The 17319-nt window shown below is 37.5% G+C and overlaps 1 protein-coding gene across 3 annotated transcripts in view; it reads right to left on the minus strand.

The window, feature by feature from the left end:
• LOC149173892 (uncharacterized) overlaps nucleotides 1-17319 on the minus strand; it is a 154570-nt gene that overhangs the window by 73848 nt on the left and 63403 nt on the right. For all 3 annotated transcript variants that reach the window (XM_089424775.1, XM_089424773.1, XM_089424772.1), the window contains 4 exons: nucleotides 9679-9952; nucleotides 8716-8846; nucleotides 8305-8394; nucleotides 8147-8215 (listed from right to left, as the gene is read on the minus strand). In XM_089424775.1, coding sequence (XP_089280901.1) covers nucleotides 8147-8215; nucleotides 8305-8394; nucleotides 8716-8846; nucleotides 9679-9952 — 564 coding nt within the window. The remainder of the gene's footprint in view (nucleotides 1-8146; nucleotides 8216-8304; nucleotides 8395-8715; nucleotides 8847-9678; nucleotides 9953-17319) is intronic.

Genomic DNA, 17319 nt, shown 5'->3' on the forward strand with positions numbered 1-17319 from the left:
GGGCATATAGCAAAAGAATGCAGGAGCAAATTTCGGCCAACATACCAAAAGGAGAAAACATTATCACACTCCAAGGTATGGAAGAAGGAAGTACAACCAAAGATATGTGGCATAGCTAAGTATATAGGCAGAACAAACTCAGGAGGAACTGAAAGTATGAAATTTCAATGTTCTAATTCTCATACGCAATTATCATGAAGACAAGTCGCGTATATACGCGAGTTCGAAGCTGCATAGTCACGTATATGTTGGTTTGATGAAGAAGCAGTGGGACAGACTCAGAAAAATGATCTGATATGGTTCAGACAATTTTCTGTCTTGATGATTGATGACTACAGTCTGTGGATGTTATTTAGAAGTGCTTTTGACCCTCATAAGTTGTTGATGACTTGATGTATAACTAGTGGATGATGATGCCTTGATGACCCTTACTGATATATGCAATGATCAGATTTGACAGTGAACATGTGGCACAGGTTCAAGGGGAGAATATGCCATGCTTCTTATAATTCATTGTTGGAATTATGTTTAGAAGTCTTTGGTACATAAAAATTCTTATCAATGGACGAGGAGAAGAACAAAGCTTGAGTACACAACTTCATTATTTGATAAGTGTCATTTCTCTTATGCTGTTGTCATCATACCTTCAAAGATACGTAAACTTCATATGGTGCAGTTATGGATGAGGATTCCTATAGTTCTTGGCTCTCACATGGTTGAGGATTGATGCTGCTGGTGGTATCAAGAAAGCTTGACAAATGACTATGAGCTCATGGTTTTCTAGATACATATTGCTAGATACACATTATGTTGGATACATGGATGATTACTTAAGTTGCATATTGATAAATATTGTTGGTTGGCCAAGAGAATGGTGTTGTTATAGGTTCCATGAAGACATATCTATTTGGAGACATGGCTTACTTAGTCACATAATGATGATGACTTCTTAATTTATGATGATAGGTTTGATACCACATGTTGATTATCATGGTTGATTCTTATCAGATATGGGACGTTTCCTAGTGATGATACATGGTTGATATATTGAGGGTTCTTGTGGAAAGATCACACAATTCTTGATGATGAAGCTATGATCATAGATGATGACAATGGTGTTTTCACATGCATATGATATGATTTTGTGTTACTGCTTGGAGATATGGCATATGCTTAGTTGATTCATGGAAGGTTATGACACGACTCTTTCTACTAAGGAAACAGAGCAAGTTGATCTTGATGAGATCAAAAGGATGAGTTGATATCTATATATGCAACATACTTTGTCACAGGTTGATGATATTTAAATTGTCATATCTTGGGAACTGATGATGGACAAATATAAGTTGTTGGTCTAGATGTTGCTGACATATGCTTATGGTGAAGATCATATATGGTGTATGATAGTTGTTGATGACTATCATAGTCTTGTTTAGATATTTGGCCTTTGTTATAAATGTCATGTATATCACCCGATGAAAAGGCCATATAAAGGCCCACGATGTAATAATATATCTTTGTCTGTCATAGTCTTTTAATGAGTCCTTTTGGTCATATGATGTAATTTATACCCCCCACTATACATGGGAAGGATGATGTAATAATTGCTATATTTCAGTCATGTATAAACATCTGGTATATATCCCCACTTGATTGGGTAGATGAGTCAAATTTGGTATATCTCCACTTGTTTGGGAGATTGATGTATGCATGAGTCATTGGTGATAGGAAGGTCATACTCACATAGTTGAGTTATAGAGTCATGTTATTCTTTTAGAAAATATATTTACAGACTCTGCATGTGATCAAAGGGAGCATGGATGGTATAGTGCATCTCAGCATGTATAAAGGGGGAGTTTAATCAGAGAATTCAACATGTGCCTAGGGGGAGCATGATCAATGTTCATATTCAGCTGTTCAGATATGAAAGTCTTCATTTTGGTCATCCCTTTGCCCTTGATATCAAAGGGGGAGAGTATCTTGGTCCGCCCTTTTCCCTTGATGTCAAAGGGGGAGAGTATTTTGGTGTTGCATGTTATCTCTAACAATTTTTACAGCTTGCAGTGATCAAAACCAACATGGTTGCCATCAAGTCCAAAGGGGGAGATTGTTGGCATTATGATACATGTGTTGTACTTGATGGAAACCCACTTGTAGCAGAACAACTCACTTGTATATGGTAACTAGATGAATCTACAAGAGAGATATCAGATGTGACAGAATGCATGGCAGTTGTGTTTACAGATGTGACAAAATGCAGGGCAGTTCAAAGGAATCATTTCAGAAGTAATATGGAAAATCACATTATAACAAGTCTATTCAGAGGGAACAAAGTAATGGTACAAAAGAATAGGATGAAGGAACAAAAGACCATATCAAAATCAAGAAATTGAAGAAAGAGAATGGTTTAATAAGTATACATTGGTTCACCTTGTCCAAGTAGCGTATACACGCGACTCATGGAACAGAGGAAGCATATATGTATGCATGCACTTTCACAGAAGGAAAAGCGCGTATGGGATGGAAAATCAAGGTTTTGGTCCAAGGTATTCAGTCTGAGGTATTTGGTCCGAGGTATTGGTCCTAAATGGTTTTAGTCCAAGGTATTGAGAAAGGCTTAAAACTATATAAGGAGGAGAAGATCAAAGGGATAAGTGCACAAGTAATGAATATCTTATGAAGTTTTGGATCAAAAACAAATATGCATGATATGGGTTTCTGATGCTTTGCTTGATCTAGACTAAATATGCACCTCAACGTTTGATGATGGATGGGATCTAATGATGGATCAGGATCATAATGACTTATCATTATGTGATCTGATAATGGATGGGCTAGATCTGATTGCTAACACATGTTTTATCCTTCATATGTGATGATCTGGGTATGTCTGAAGTCAGGAATTGCGGCAAAGTTATTTAAGTAAGTACTTGCAGATCTATACGCTGGTTCACTTTGGTGAAGGTGCGCATACACACTGGTTCGACTCTTCCAAGTAGCGTATGAAAAAGAAAATATTGATGTTCAAGGATGACTGATCTATCAGATCAATGCTACTATTTTACTGCATTTTGTCAATGAAGTCTTCTAAGATCTGAAAATAAAATTGAATGCATAAAGATTTTGTGTCTCATTGATTAATTGATTGAGAAAGTAGGGTGATCCTTGTTACTATTTGTTTAGAACTTTATATTATGACAATAGATCTTAATAATGTCACTGATTGGTACAGTCTATGTTTTAGAGGCTTTATGATTCAGTATCTTTAGAGGTATATGCAGGTTGAACAAAAGGAAGTAGCGTATACACGCAGGTTTTCTTCATTAAAGGAGCGTATACATTCTGACACATGCCTTTTGAGGTTACAGTTAGTTCTGGTTGTTGATGCAGTGTTTTGGGTTCATATCTGTGCACTGGTTACAGTGATCTGTCTGTTCCAGTTGATTGGTTGAATTTGATTAATTTTGAATAAATGGTTGATTCAATTGTGTCAGAGGTTCAGTGATTGGTTGATTCAGTTGTTTCAGAGGTTTAGAGGTTTCAGTGATTGATTGTTTCAGTTATATCAGAGATTGAATGGGTTTCAGTGATTGGTTGATGCAAATGTATTTGATGGTTGTATTGTAGTGTTGATCGATTTTGAGCTTCAATGTTACTAATGGGTCTAGTATGAAAATTTGATGAAACGAGGCCTTCATGTGTATTGTTGTGTACCAGGGGCATCCAATCTAAAAATTTATGAAACATGGTCTCTCGAAGATAATGAGGGTTGGAGCCTTTAGTGAGAAAGTCAAAGCTTCTTGCCAAATGATGGGACCAGCCCATAACTTATATTTTAGTACTATTAATTATAATACACCACGCCTTAATCAACAAATATGTGATTAGCAAATAATCTGGGGTCAATACATATGATTAAGCTCTAAACAAATGATTATTCTGGATATTTGTTTGTTGGCATTTATGTCGGAATTTAATGGTGGTCTGTTGGCTGTACCCGCCTCGGTTACTGTTTTCCCGCTCGTTGATGTTACCAAAACCCTTGGTTCTTTGTCATTCGGTCATTTCTTGTTTGCGTTGTTTGGGGGTTGAGAGCTCTGCGTGCCGGTTCTGTGGGTGAATGTAATTGTTTCAAGCCGATGCTCTATTCACGCCGACTATGGACTATGGGCTTCTTTGTTGGTAAGTAGGTAACTATGCTCAGTGATTGTATTCACATTCTCGTTAGCTCGGCTCTGTGATTTGATTGTTGGCTTTGTTGTGAGGGTTTCTCTACTCTCTCGGTGGTCCGGTGATCACTGTATCTCCTTCGTTCCTCACACGTTTTGCTGAACTTTATCAATGGTTTCTTCAGCTCCCTGTATGGTTAGTTTGTTGTTTGCCTTGTCTACCTATTGTGAACACAGGTTGCAGTCTCAAAAGGACCCTTTCCTCTGCGTTCACTCAACTGTGGCAAGGTATTAACTCGTTCTTTGCTAAATGTTGTAACCACAATTTTTCTTGTGTGCTAACAGTTACTGCTCCTTGTGAGCAGGGTTTCTTTCAATGGCTGCAACCCAAATGTGGGTTCCTTCGTCCTGCGCTGACTGATGAACTGGTAAGTTCCCTCGGCTTCTTTTCCCTTACTGTCTGTCACTGATTTTTTTTGTTTAGTCTATAGTTCAACGATGCTAATGATTTTGTATTGTCTCTGTGCAAGGTGTCGTGGCCTCTTGTTGGACTACTACTCGGCCCTTCCTCCAAACGGAACCGGTAGGGTCGTTCCCTGTTGCAACTTGTTTAGTTAAGGGTTTCCTTAATCGTTTCCTCCCGTAGTGTAGTCGATCATAAGGCTAGAACCTGGGTCTTTGTTGTGTCGTCGTCTGGTTTATAGTAAATTTGGCCTTCGGGCTCACTTGTATTTTGATTTCGTCGATTCTTCAATGGACTGTAATGATTTCAAGGTTATAACCCTAACCCTCATTTCTCTATTTTACTCCCAGAGGAGGGTTTTCTCGGCCTTAGGGTCGCTGGACTTTAGAACTTGTATTTGTATAGTTTATATGCAAGTTTTGATACTGTAACACTTTTAAAGATGAATGAAAAGAATTTTTGATGTACAAGGTTACCTCTTTTATGAATGCTCTTCTCTGTGGTTGTATTTGTTTAATGAACGGCTTCGGCTGTAGCGCACTCTGGTACTTTTGTAGTTTGTCGATGTGACTGGAACTGTCTGCTCAGTCTTCGCGTTGATATTGTGCCTCTGTCTGTCTTCGATTTTGAAGTTGTATCTCTGCTTGTCTCTTGGTTACTAGAACTTTGTCTCTGTTTATTCTGGAAGGATTTTTGGTAAATTATACAGTTGTCTTTTACGTTACAGATGATAGAAATTAGATAATAAAACAAGGATTTAGACAGATGGATTCAGGAATGAAAAATGTCTCTCTTGTATTACTCTTCTATACTGGAATGTCGAACCCCTCCACATTGTAGTACATTTGTTTTATAATGTTACAATACAGTTATGCAAACTGTTCGCAGTTGTTTCTTCAGTTACATAGTTGATAACTATCTTACTGTTTTAGTTTTCTCGTTCTGTGGAATACATAGATAATATATTTCTTTCTGTTGTTTTTTTTTAAGTAAATAGCTGTAAAATAAATAAAAGAAAGACAAAACAACAGTGTGGTTGTAACCACCTCCACCTAACTGTGCTGACCCTAAATACCTATTAACTGATAATGAAATAAAACAAGTCCCTACACTGTTTTTAATTAGCAAACATAAATGAAATCTAAAAGATGATGAACCTCTCCTCCTTCGCTGAGACCAACACCTGGTCATGGTGCCCTTAGCTGGATGCTCCTGCATCACCAGAGTCACTGGTGATTTGATCAGGGGGTTGGAGCTCCCTTCCAATAGCAATTGGCGAACGAGTGAAGGTTGTAGCCTTCTGTAGGTTGGAGCCTACGTACTAGTAAACATATCGGCTAGTACAAGAACTAGGGGATTGTAGCTCCCTTCCAGAAGAAGTTGGAGAACAAGAGAAGGTTGTAGCCTTCTACAGGTGGGTGCCTGCATACTAGTATGAGTCTGCACCAATACAAGATTGTAAATATATTTTCTTATTATTAAAAGAAGATAGAGACGACAACAACAGGTGGTTTTCACCCACATTGGGTTTCCACCTTAAATCTTGGTGTTCATGTGTGTTGCTTATGTGTGATGGTTTATTCTATTATTACTGCACATGGTTACTGTTTAATGTTTAATAAAGTATTGATGCATTGATTAAAGATCAACATATGATGAATTAACTGAATCATAAGTTCATTGGATATACGTTGGTTGCCTTAAGAACATTTGTGTGCACACACAAGTTCCCTTCATTGAAGTAGCATATATAAATCTGATTATGGAAAGAAAAGGTTATTGATTTGTAAATACTAATTCACCCCCCCCTCTCAGTGTTATTTCCAACAGTATATCATATTTTGTCGTGAAGGACTCAGATTTTGTTATGCAAATAACAATGTTCTGAGAGGAGAAGTGACAAAAGATGGTGTAATAGAGAGTGAAAATTTGATATGGAGATATGTTATCGCTGATCTATCGTGGTTGTGCTACAAATATTTTTTCTTTGATGAGCTTGGAGTCCAGTTTGAAAATGAATGAAAGTTGACTCTAAGAATTTGAGAAGGTGGGTGCCTCCACTGAGTGGTTGATGAACAAGATAAGGGTGGTGGCTCCTTGCTGGTGGTTACTGGCAAAACAGTATATTGGGAGCAGAACCTTCATCTGTGGTGGCAGATAGTCCAGTTGTAGCTGGGCAAGGCTCAATCAAAGCAATTGCTTCCAGCAGGTGGTAGCTTGTAGAGTTGTGTGAGTAGTGGCTTCCTATTGGTAGTAGCTAGATGAGATCTCTATGTAATGATTTACTTGACTGATAATAAAATATTTTGAGCAGCGCAGCAGCAGCAAGGGTGGTCTTTGACTCAGAGGGGTTTTTCCACCAGAAATCTTTATGTCTCATGTGATGAATGCTTATGTTTTGTGTAATGTTTTAATGCTTTGATCTCCCTTTATATGTTTCAAATTGTGAATGGATTAAAGAACAATTAATTGGAGAAAAATTATATAAGTGCATTCACTACTAATTCACCCTCTCACTCCCCCCACTCCTAGTAGTGCTCAAGGTTTCTAACAACACCTCTTACTCCTTTAGCTTCCACTGAGAAAAACTCTTCAATTAGTTTTTTGTTGATTCACATGGGTTGTCTATTACTACAATAAGTCAATGATTGTCTTACTGTCTTTTCATGTTGTCCATTAAGTATTACTTTATTCTAATTCAAGAGACACGATGGAGAAACAGTGAGACAATGATTAGCTTACTGCATAGTGCATAGAAAAACAGTGAGACAATGATTAACTTACTGCATAATGCTTAATATTTGCCCTTATTCATCCATATTTAAATGCAAATAAAATATTTTTTTATATAAATATTATTAATTAATTTTTAATAAAAAAAAATTTAAAATAATTCAAACTTTATAATTTACACAATTAAATCTCTCCACATTTTTTATAATGCTAAATTAATTTATATATTAAAAATTAAAACCATATTTAAAAGAAATTCACACTATTCTAAAAATTATATTTCTTGTTAACCAAAATAACAAAAATCATAATTCCCATTGGAATGTCTCTTGAATTGAAGATCCCAAAATGCATCCCACAGCATCGGTACAAAAATAAAACAAATATGTATAATCAAGTGCATATTGTCGAAGTCAATTTCCATTATTCATTTAAAAAATAATAAAATAGAAATGTCTAATCAAATGCATTAGTTGTGTCAAAGTCAATTTCCATTATTCATTAAAATAATAATAAAATAAAAATGTCTAATCAGATGCATTAATTGTTCACGTCCTTTGAAACATATATTTCATTAAAAAAAAAAATGTCTAATCAAATGCATGATTGTCTAGGTCATTTTCAATATCCATGGGAAAGAAAAAAAAAACTATAGTTTAAATCAAATTCATTCTAAATTTAACGTAAATAGTTATGTTTGATGAAGTTCTTTATGTTTGATGAAGTTCTAAACTAATTCTCTAAGGGTGCAAATCAAAACAAAAATCAGATTGAGACATACCGCTGGCTGCAATGGATCTTTGCTGGCATTCTTTGCAGTTACAATTGCACCATTTATGTAGTCAATGATCTGCAGCATTCCAGCACGTTAAACTATATACTTGTGTGCTATGTTGGGCTACATAACATAAATCATTATTTGTTTGTTCTGTTGCTCACCTCCTTTGATGTCATTTCTTTGTACGATTTTCTCCAATTATAGCCCCAAGAGGCTACAAGTTTGGCGAACCCTCTCACATTTGATAGTATCTAATCAAAGCAATCACCTAAAAGATTAGTCCAAACGCTACCTTACGAAATATAGGAACAGTTTCTAAAATATGAGAGAGAGAAGTACCAGTAAAAACTTATTTAAAATTTATTTAATAAGTGATGAGTGATGGTATATTTTCTTAAAAAAAAAAATCCTCAAACCATTGTGACTACCAACTTAAAAAACACACACTTAGATCATAGTCTAATAAAATGTTTGACAAATATTTTGGACAAAGTGTTAAATATTAAGCTGAGTTCTTAAATCACAACATCAGAATTAATACTGAGCAGTGTCTCATAGACTGTGTTCCTTACTTCTACTCTGCTGCCTGCATTGAAGTTTTGAGAGTGGTTCTTGAACTCTGCATTCAACTCATTTTTCAGTGTATCCACATACTTGTCGATATACAAAAACAAAACCTGGGGAACCGTCAAGTTCGATGGCCCTGTATGTAATGAATGTTAGAATTTAAACGCTGAACATGTTATCACATTTGAAAATACTTGACAGACTTTTTATTTTCCCCAATGCATCTTCATTGAATTTAATCCTAAATGCATCTTCATTAAATTTAAAATTCTGTGGGATTTAAATAACAATTACATCAAGGAACTAAATAGCTGCTGATGTGGTCCTATCCATACATAGCAAACTACACTGGGTTAACACTCTCCAACTGCTTCCAATTTCTAACTCAGGTTGGATTTTGATATAAAAATGATGGTAAAGAAAGGAAACAAATATTCTAAACATGTACATTAGTCTCTCAGAGTAAACTTCTCTTTAAAATGCAATACTTTTTCTACTCTAAAAGTATGAGAAGACTGAATCTAATCCAATAACTGAAATTTAGACTTCTCACTAAGAATATTGAATTTAAATTTTTTACTAAATGTAATTTGATTGTAGACTTTGGAATATTTTAGAAATTTGATTGTAGATTTTGGAATATTTTAAAAATTTGATAAACAAGAACGCATAAAGTTAATAAAGATAAACAATTAATTCACTCCTAACTTTTTAACTTAGATTTTCAAAATGTAACTTAGATTTCCGAAATGTTCCATTGTCTACAATCTAAATAAAAATGCCCAATAAAAACTCTAAAAAATCTGAGTAATTAACTACATGAAACCTAGAAGAAAACCCTGAGCCAGTGACTGAATGTAGACTTGTCCCCACAAGAAAGGCAATCCATCATTTGATATTATAAATTGGATCGACATGAAATGTTAAAAACTATGAATCACAATTAGTGAAAGGGAATGCAAATTTACCAATAATCTGGTCAATCTGTCGAAGTGATTCCGGGTAGTCAAAGTCCCCTCCTTCCCTGAAGCAATCCATAGGTGAAATTTTGTAGCATGGAAGTTCATCAACTCCCCAATCTTCAGGGAGTGCTCTTATAGCTGTTTTATTTGGAAAATGACGATCAGCAATGGCATAGGAGAAAAGCTTTCTGTAACCCCAAGCTACCCAATTCTCTGCTTTCCAAGGGTCGGAACCACTCTTCACACTCTTAACAATCATGGGCCGTTCACAGAAATCGAGCTAAATGGTTCACAAGACAAATAAACAGAAACAATTCAAGTTATTTACAAGAATTTATACATTTCAGCAAATAAGAATTTTAGAATGCATACACATGGAAAATTTTGTGACCTATTCTTGACAACCTGCAAATAATTTCTCTAGATTTCTAGTGAGGCTTATTTTAATATGCAAAGACTAATGATGTCTCCCAAATTTTGGAAGGATTAATAATTAGTTATATAAACGGTCTTTTTATGTCACCGTAGCAATCATGTCAAATTTAATTATTCCATTCCAACCAAATACATAATGGTTAATCCTTAATTATTGTATCTCTTAATTTACATTCTCAGTTTATCTATTTGAATACAATTTCATTATTATGATTCAAGTAAGAGTTCCTCCTTGATGAATCCCTCTGATGTTTGTTACATATTGGCTCCTATGGGAGATTGATTGGAAAAAACTATTTTCTACATAGATTCAATACTCTATTTGTGAAACAAGCTATGTATTTAGATTATCTTAGAAATTGTTCATGTCTAGATAATACTTACTATTACACATATCTGACATGGAAAGCTTCCTTGAATAACATATCTACCAAGGCATTATTTTTCCTATATGTATGAAAGTGATGCAGGAGCATCCAAATGAAGAGGCGACAACTAGGAAATATTTTTTTTGTTTTGTTTTAGTTTGTTTCATTTAAAATTAAGGCTGACACAACCATTGTTAGTTCTTAAATTAGGCAAACATATTAAGTTAGGATGAGTTAAGAACTGTTAGAGGAAACTATTGAGAAACTGAAAAATAACTGAGGAGTAGTTCCTCAACTATAAAAGAAACTGCTAATAATGTATTGAAGAGAAAAAGGAGGAGGAGGGAGAGGGGTTCTTCTTCTTTGGCCAGATTAGAATGTGTTTGTAAGCCTATGGGCAGAATGTGGAATAGAGGCCACTAATTAGCAGAGTCTGGCAAGAGAGACAGAGAAACTGAATTTTTAATCATTCATTTATGAATATACTGTGATTTATTCTCAAACTGTACAAATGTTTGTTTCGTGTATTGACTGATAAATTGCAATGAATCAGAGATTTGCATAAAATATATGTATGCATGCGGAACTCAACGAATATACCGAAAGGAGAAGAGTGAGACAGAGTATTGGAAATGGGCCATTGAACAATTGGAGAACCCAGAAATTACTCTAGAATGACAGTGAATAAAGACACAAGTAGAGTTAAGCTCAGGAGGGAGTCGCATCGCAGAATGGCGGAAGGACAAGGAACCCCAAAATAAACCAACACCACAGAGAAAACATTGAAGAGTGGCATAAACCTAAGTGAAGAGAAGAGGAGCGTTAATGCTCAACAATCGCTGGATCTTTACAACCAACGACAAGGATTAAATTGCGAAGAGTGGAGTGGAGTTTTAATATCACATCGGAGGAAAGCAGTGGAGCCAAAGAACCCCGACCTCAAGCCCTGAGCGATTGCGATCTCGCGACTAAACGGGGACCGTTGGATCGGAAGTTTAGATCAACGGTGGAGGACGTACCTTGAGCCACCAGCCTAGCCATAAGTGATTGCGATAAAGCGAAGTTATCGCATCGCCAACAATCAATGGAGCTTTATCGGCGGAGAAATAATACGATGAGCGATGGAGCGGACCCGATAAGGAATTAGGCGTCGTTTATTATTTTAGAAGTCCGGCGTTATCGCATATCGGAAGTGGAAGGGTTCATGTGTAGTGTGGCCGCGGAGAGCCGATACCCCGATTGCGATAAAGGCATGCATCGATAACTGTGCAGAGGCCGTGTTAAAAGCAAAAAAGGTATGTTTACAAAGGATTCTATTATAAATGGTTTGTAATACAGTTAAGCACGATATGAGAGGGTAAGTCCAACATTATCAAAGTAAAGTGTGGGTTTTTATTTGTATACGCGGGGTAGCCCTGCGTCATATTTGGTATCAGAGCAGGTTTTTTCCTTTCCCTCAGTAAAGATGGAGGTAGGAAGAAGAGGTCGAGGAAGAGCCATCAGAAGAGTAGCCGATGAAGGATTACGAGATGAAATTAGGAATTTAACTACATGTTTGGTAGCGGTGGAAGTAGGAAGGCGTAGAGATCCGGAAGGTGGAGATGACAGTGAGGAGGAAAACATAGCCATGACAGATGAGTCAGATGACGAAGGACCAAAACTTAAGCTATTAAGGTCAGTTTTGTTGGCTAGGAGTAAGCCGAAACCAAAGCTCTCTAATTATGATGGTAGTTTGTCCACAAAGGCATTGTTAGGTTGGACAAGTGAACTAGACAAATATGTTGAGTATGAAGAAATCAACGAAGACAAGAGGATCAGGTTTGCTGTCACCAAATTGAAGGGACATGCAACATTATGGTGGGACAGTGTACAAGCAGAATGGAGGAGATTAAACAAACCATTGATTAAAAGATGGGACAAGATGGTTGCTAGAATGAAGAGTAAGTTTCTGCCCAAAGATTATCAAATTGCCCTTTACAGACAGGTACAGAACCTGAAGCAGAGAATGATGACTGTGAAGGAATATACTGAAGAGTTTTATAAATTAAGGCGAGAGCTGGTTATGTTGAAGATACACCTGAGAAAACATCGAGGTTTGTAAATGGTCTACGGATGGAGATCCTAGATGAAATTAGTATTCTTTCCCCTAGGACCATGGAGAAAGCTTATCAGAGGGCTTTGAAGGCGGAAGAAAAGATTGTTAGGAAACAGAATGCCAGAAGAGGACGTGGTTCTGGTAGAGGCAGGGAACAGACCTTTGGCGGAGGAAGCACTGCCAACAGCAATGAAGAGGGCAATAGTTCGAAGGCTCCGGGACAGAGTGAAAGGGAAGGTAACACCAGAGGAGGAAGGTCATACCAGCGAGGAAGAGGTAATGTAAGAGGCAAAGGAAATGCCTATCAGTGTTACAAGTGTCACAAGTGGGGGCACAGGTCTTTTGAATGTCCTGAAAATGAACAAATTGGGCAGAGGGGAGCATATGTTGCTCAGCTCGATGAAGCGGAGGCACTGCCACAGGAGGTGGAAACTATGCCAAAGACTGGGGAAGCCTTCAACAAGGTATTGTTAAAACCAGCTAAGGAGGTAGCTGATCAGACACACAGGAAAGCATTGTTCCGGACCGTACGTAAGTCACACGAAAAATGTTGTAAATTGATTATTGACAACGGGAGCATTGATAATTTGGTAGCTACAAAGATGGTGGAGAAACTGGGTTTGAAGAAAGCAAAACACCCAACTCCATATAGGGTGTCGTGGTTGTAGAAGGGACACCAATTGTTAGTTGATGAACAGTGCGAGGTAGATTTTCAGATAGGCAAGTACAAAGACAAGGTGACTTGTGATATCATGCCTATGGACGTGTGCCATATTCTATTGGGCAAACCATGGCAGTATGATAGGAAGGTCGTCCATGATGAGACAACAAATTGTTACAAGTTTGTTAAAGATGGGATTAAGCATACCCTAGTGCCCATGAAGGAAGAGGATGCTGTAGAAACCAGTGGGACAAAGGCACTACTGTTAGGCAAAAAAGAGTTTTGCGACAAATAGAGGATGATGAGGTGAAGTATGCAGTTGTGCGAAGGACAAAACCAGTATTGGTCCATACTGAAGTAACAAACTTACCTAAAGAGATACAGAACATGCTACAAGAATTTAGTGATATTGTGGTTGACGATCTATCGGACAAATTACCACCGAAGAGGAGCATTAGTAACCATATTGATTTTATTCCAGGAGTCAATTTGCCAAACAAGGCTGCCTACCAGATGAGTCCGAAGGATTATGAAAAAATCTGGAAGCAGGTGTAGGAGTTGTTGGATAAAGCACTGATTCAGGAGAGTTTAAGCCCTTGTGCAGTTCCAATTGTTTTAGCTCCAAAAAAAGGAGGTGAGTGGAGAATGTGCACGGATTCTAGAGCCATTAACAAGATCACCATTAGGTACAGATTCCCTTTACCTGGGATGGATGATATGATGGATTGTTTGAGTGGATCAACATACTTTTCAAAGATAGACCTGAAAAGTGGCTACCACCAAATCAGAATTCAAGAAGGTGACGAGTGTAAGACAACTTTCAAGGCTAATGAAGGCTTGTATGAATGGCTGGTTATGTCGTTTGGATTGAGCAATGCCCCTAGCACATTCATGCGATTGATGAACGAAAAGCTGAAGGAATCATTGGTAAATTTGTATTGTATATCTAGATGATATACTTATATTCAGCAAGACGAAGGAAGAACATTTTCGACACGTGAGGTATGTATTGGAAAAATTGCAACACAATAAATTACTGATAAATTTGAGGAAATGTTCTTTTTTCAAGAAAGAGTTAATTTATTTGGGATTTGTGATTTCTGAGAATGAACTAAAAATGGATCCGGAAAAGGTTACAGCCATAGTTAGCTGGCCATCTCCCAAAAGTTTGTTTGAGGTACGGAGTTTCCATGGATTGGAAAGCTTTTATCGTAAATTTATTAAAATTTCAGTGGGATTTGTGCACCCATGTTGGACACCATTAAGAAAAAAAGTCAGCGTCTCCATTGGACAGAAATGGCAGAGAAGAGTTTTCAGCTGCTCAAAAGGAAAATTACCCAAAAACCGATTTTGAGATTACCAGACTTTAACAAACTTTTCCAAGTTTGTTGTGATGCCAATGGGACAACGATTGGTGCCGTACTCAATCAAGAGGAAAAGCTAGTAGCCTATTTTAGTGAGAAACTAAATGAAAGAAGGCAGAAATACACGTCTTATGACAATGAGTTTTATGCAGTGGTTCAAGCGCTAAAGCATTGGAGACATTATCTGTTGGCCAAGAATTTGTCTTATTTACGGACAATTCTGCATTGCAATATATTATGCGGCAACATAAGCTAAACCATAAACATGCGAATTGGGTGGAGTACTTGCAAATTTTTACGTTTGTGTTGAAACACATCAGCGATCAAGCCAACAAAGTGGCAGATGCGTTAAGCAGGAGAAATCTGATCCTACAGGAAAGTACAATACAAGCATTAGGATTTGAACATCTTAAGGACTTGTATGAAGCAGATGCAAATTTAAGGAAGCTTATGAAGCTTGCCAAAATCCATTGTTGAGAGATAACAGTTCATGGCTGGACTATAATATGCAGAGAGGGTTTCTGTTCAAAGGAGGGCAGTTGTGTATTCCAGAATGTTCTATGAGAGAGAACTTAATCCAGGAAAAGCATAATGTATGTTTAGTCGGGAATTTTGGCATAGACAAGACCTTGGATCAGTTGAGCCAGTTTTACTACTGGCCAAAGATGTGCAAAGATGTACAAATGTTTGTGACCAGATGCAAAGTGTGTCAGCTTGCAAAGGGACACAACCAAAACACAGGGTTGTATATGCCCTTACCCATTCCGAACAGACCATGGGACTCAGTTTAGACTTTGTCTTAAGTCTGTCGAAGACACAACGAGGATTCGATTCCATCATGGTGGTGGTGGATCGTTTCACTAAAATGGCACATTTCATTCCATGCAGGAAAACCAGTGACACCACACATGTAGCGCATTTGTTCTTTACCGAGATAGTCAGATTACATGGCTTGCCAAAGTCTATTGTTTCGGATCGAGACGTTAAATTTACAGGACATTTTTGGTGAACCTTATGGAAGAAATTAGACACCAAACTAAACTTCAATTCAGCTTATCATCCGCAGACCGATGGTCAAACCGAAGTGGTGAACCGAAGTCTGGGAAATTTATTGAGGAGTTTGGTTGGAGAAAATTCTCGACAGTGGGATCGTGTGCTTGCACAAGCGGAATTTTCTTATAACGATTCGCCCAACCAAAGCACGGGAAGTAGTCCTTTCCAGATCCTATACAAAATGCACCAATGTGAAGTACATGAGTTACGGGATTTGAGACAGCTGGAGCACAGGAGTGCTGATGGGGAAGATTTCACAAAGGCAATCAATTATCTTCATGAACAGGTGAAATTAAAATTACAAGACAACAGCCAAAGATACAAGAAAAAGGCAGATTTGAAAATGCGGGAGGTACAATTCAACGTAGGAGACTTGGTATTAGCACACCTACGCAAGGAACGGTTTCCTAAAGGCGAGTACAACAAGTTGAAATGGAAAAAGATCGGGCCTTGCCAGATTCTTTAGAAATTTTATGCGAGTGCTTATGAATTGCAGTTACCCCCAAGTATTAGAATTTCACCCATTTTCAATGTAGCAGATCTATACCCCTACATTGCGTTGGATGACGCAGACAGTTCGGAAAGACGAACACGGGACACCCACGAAGCGAATGATTTGTGGATAAAACAAATGCCCCCAACAAAGCCTCTAGAGATCGAACAGATCCTAGATACCCAGGTGGCCAGGCGGACTCGAAGGAAGGAATATTTACAGTACCTAGTCAAGTGGAAGGGTCATCCCATTGAAGATAGTTCTTGGTTAGATGCTGGCCAGATTCAAAGCACCGAGTACTCTATTGAAGAGCTCATGGACAGGAGCCATGAATTTAATTTACCCCGGGAGCCTGATGCAGGAGCATCCAAATGAAGAGGCGACAACTGGGAAATATTTTTTTTGTTTTGTTTTAGTTTGTTTCATTTAAAATTAAGGCTAACATGACCATTGTTAGTTCTTAAATTAGGAAAACAGATTAAGTTAGGATTAGTTAAGCACTATTAGAGGAAACTGTTGAGAAACTGAAAAATAACTGAGGAACAGTTCCTCAACTGTAAAAAAAACTGCTAATAATGTATTGAAGAGAAAAAGGAGGAGGAGGGAGAGGGGTTCTTCTTCTTTGGCCAGATTAGAATGTGTTTGTAAGCCTACGAACCGAATGTGGAATAGAGGCCACTAATTAGCATAGTCCGGCAAGAGAGACAGAGAAACTGAATTTTTAATCATTCATTTATGAATATACTGTGATTTATTCTCAAACTGTACAAATGTGTATTTCGTGTATTCACTGATAAATTGTAATGAATCAGAGATTTGCTTAATATATATGTATGCAGGCGGAACTCAACGAATATACCGAGAGGAGAAGAGTGAGACAGAGTATTGGAAATGGGCCATTGAACAATTGGAGAACCCAAAAATTACTCTAGAATGACAGTGAATAAAGACACAGGCAGAGTTAAGCTCAAGAGGGAGTCGCATCGCAGAATGGCAGAAGGATGAGGAACCCAAGAATAAACTAACACCACAGAGAAAACATTGAAGAGTGGCATAAACCTAAGTGAAGAGAAGAGGAGCATTAATGCTCAACAACCGCTGGATCTTTACGACCAACGGCCAGGATTAAATTGCGAAGAGTGGAGCAGAGTTTTAATATCGCATTGGAGGAAAGTAGT

Source organism: Pinus tabuliformis, chromosome 4_2 (assembly GCF_031772625.1).
Source record: "Pinus tabuliformis cultivar Carrire ecotype Pingquan chromosome 4_2, CPIR1, whole genome shotgun sequence".
NCBI classification, from domain to species: domain Eukaryota; kingdom Viridiplantae; phylum Streptophyta; class Pinopsida; order Pinales; family Pinaceae; genus Pinus; species Pinus tabuliformis.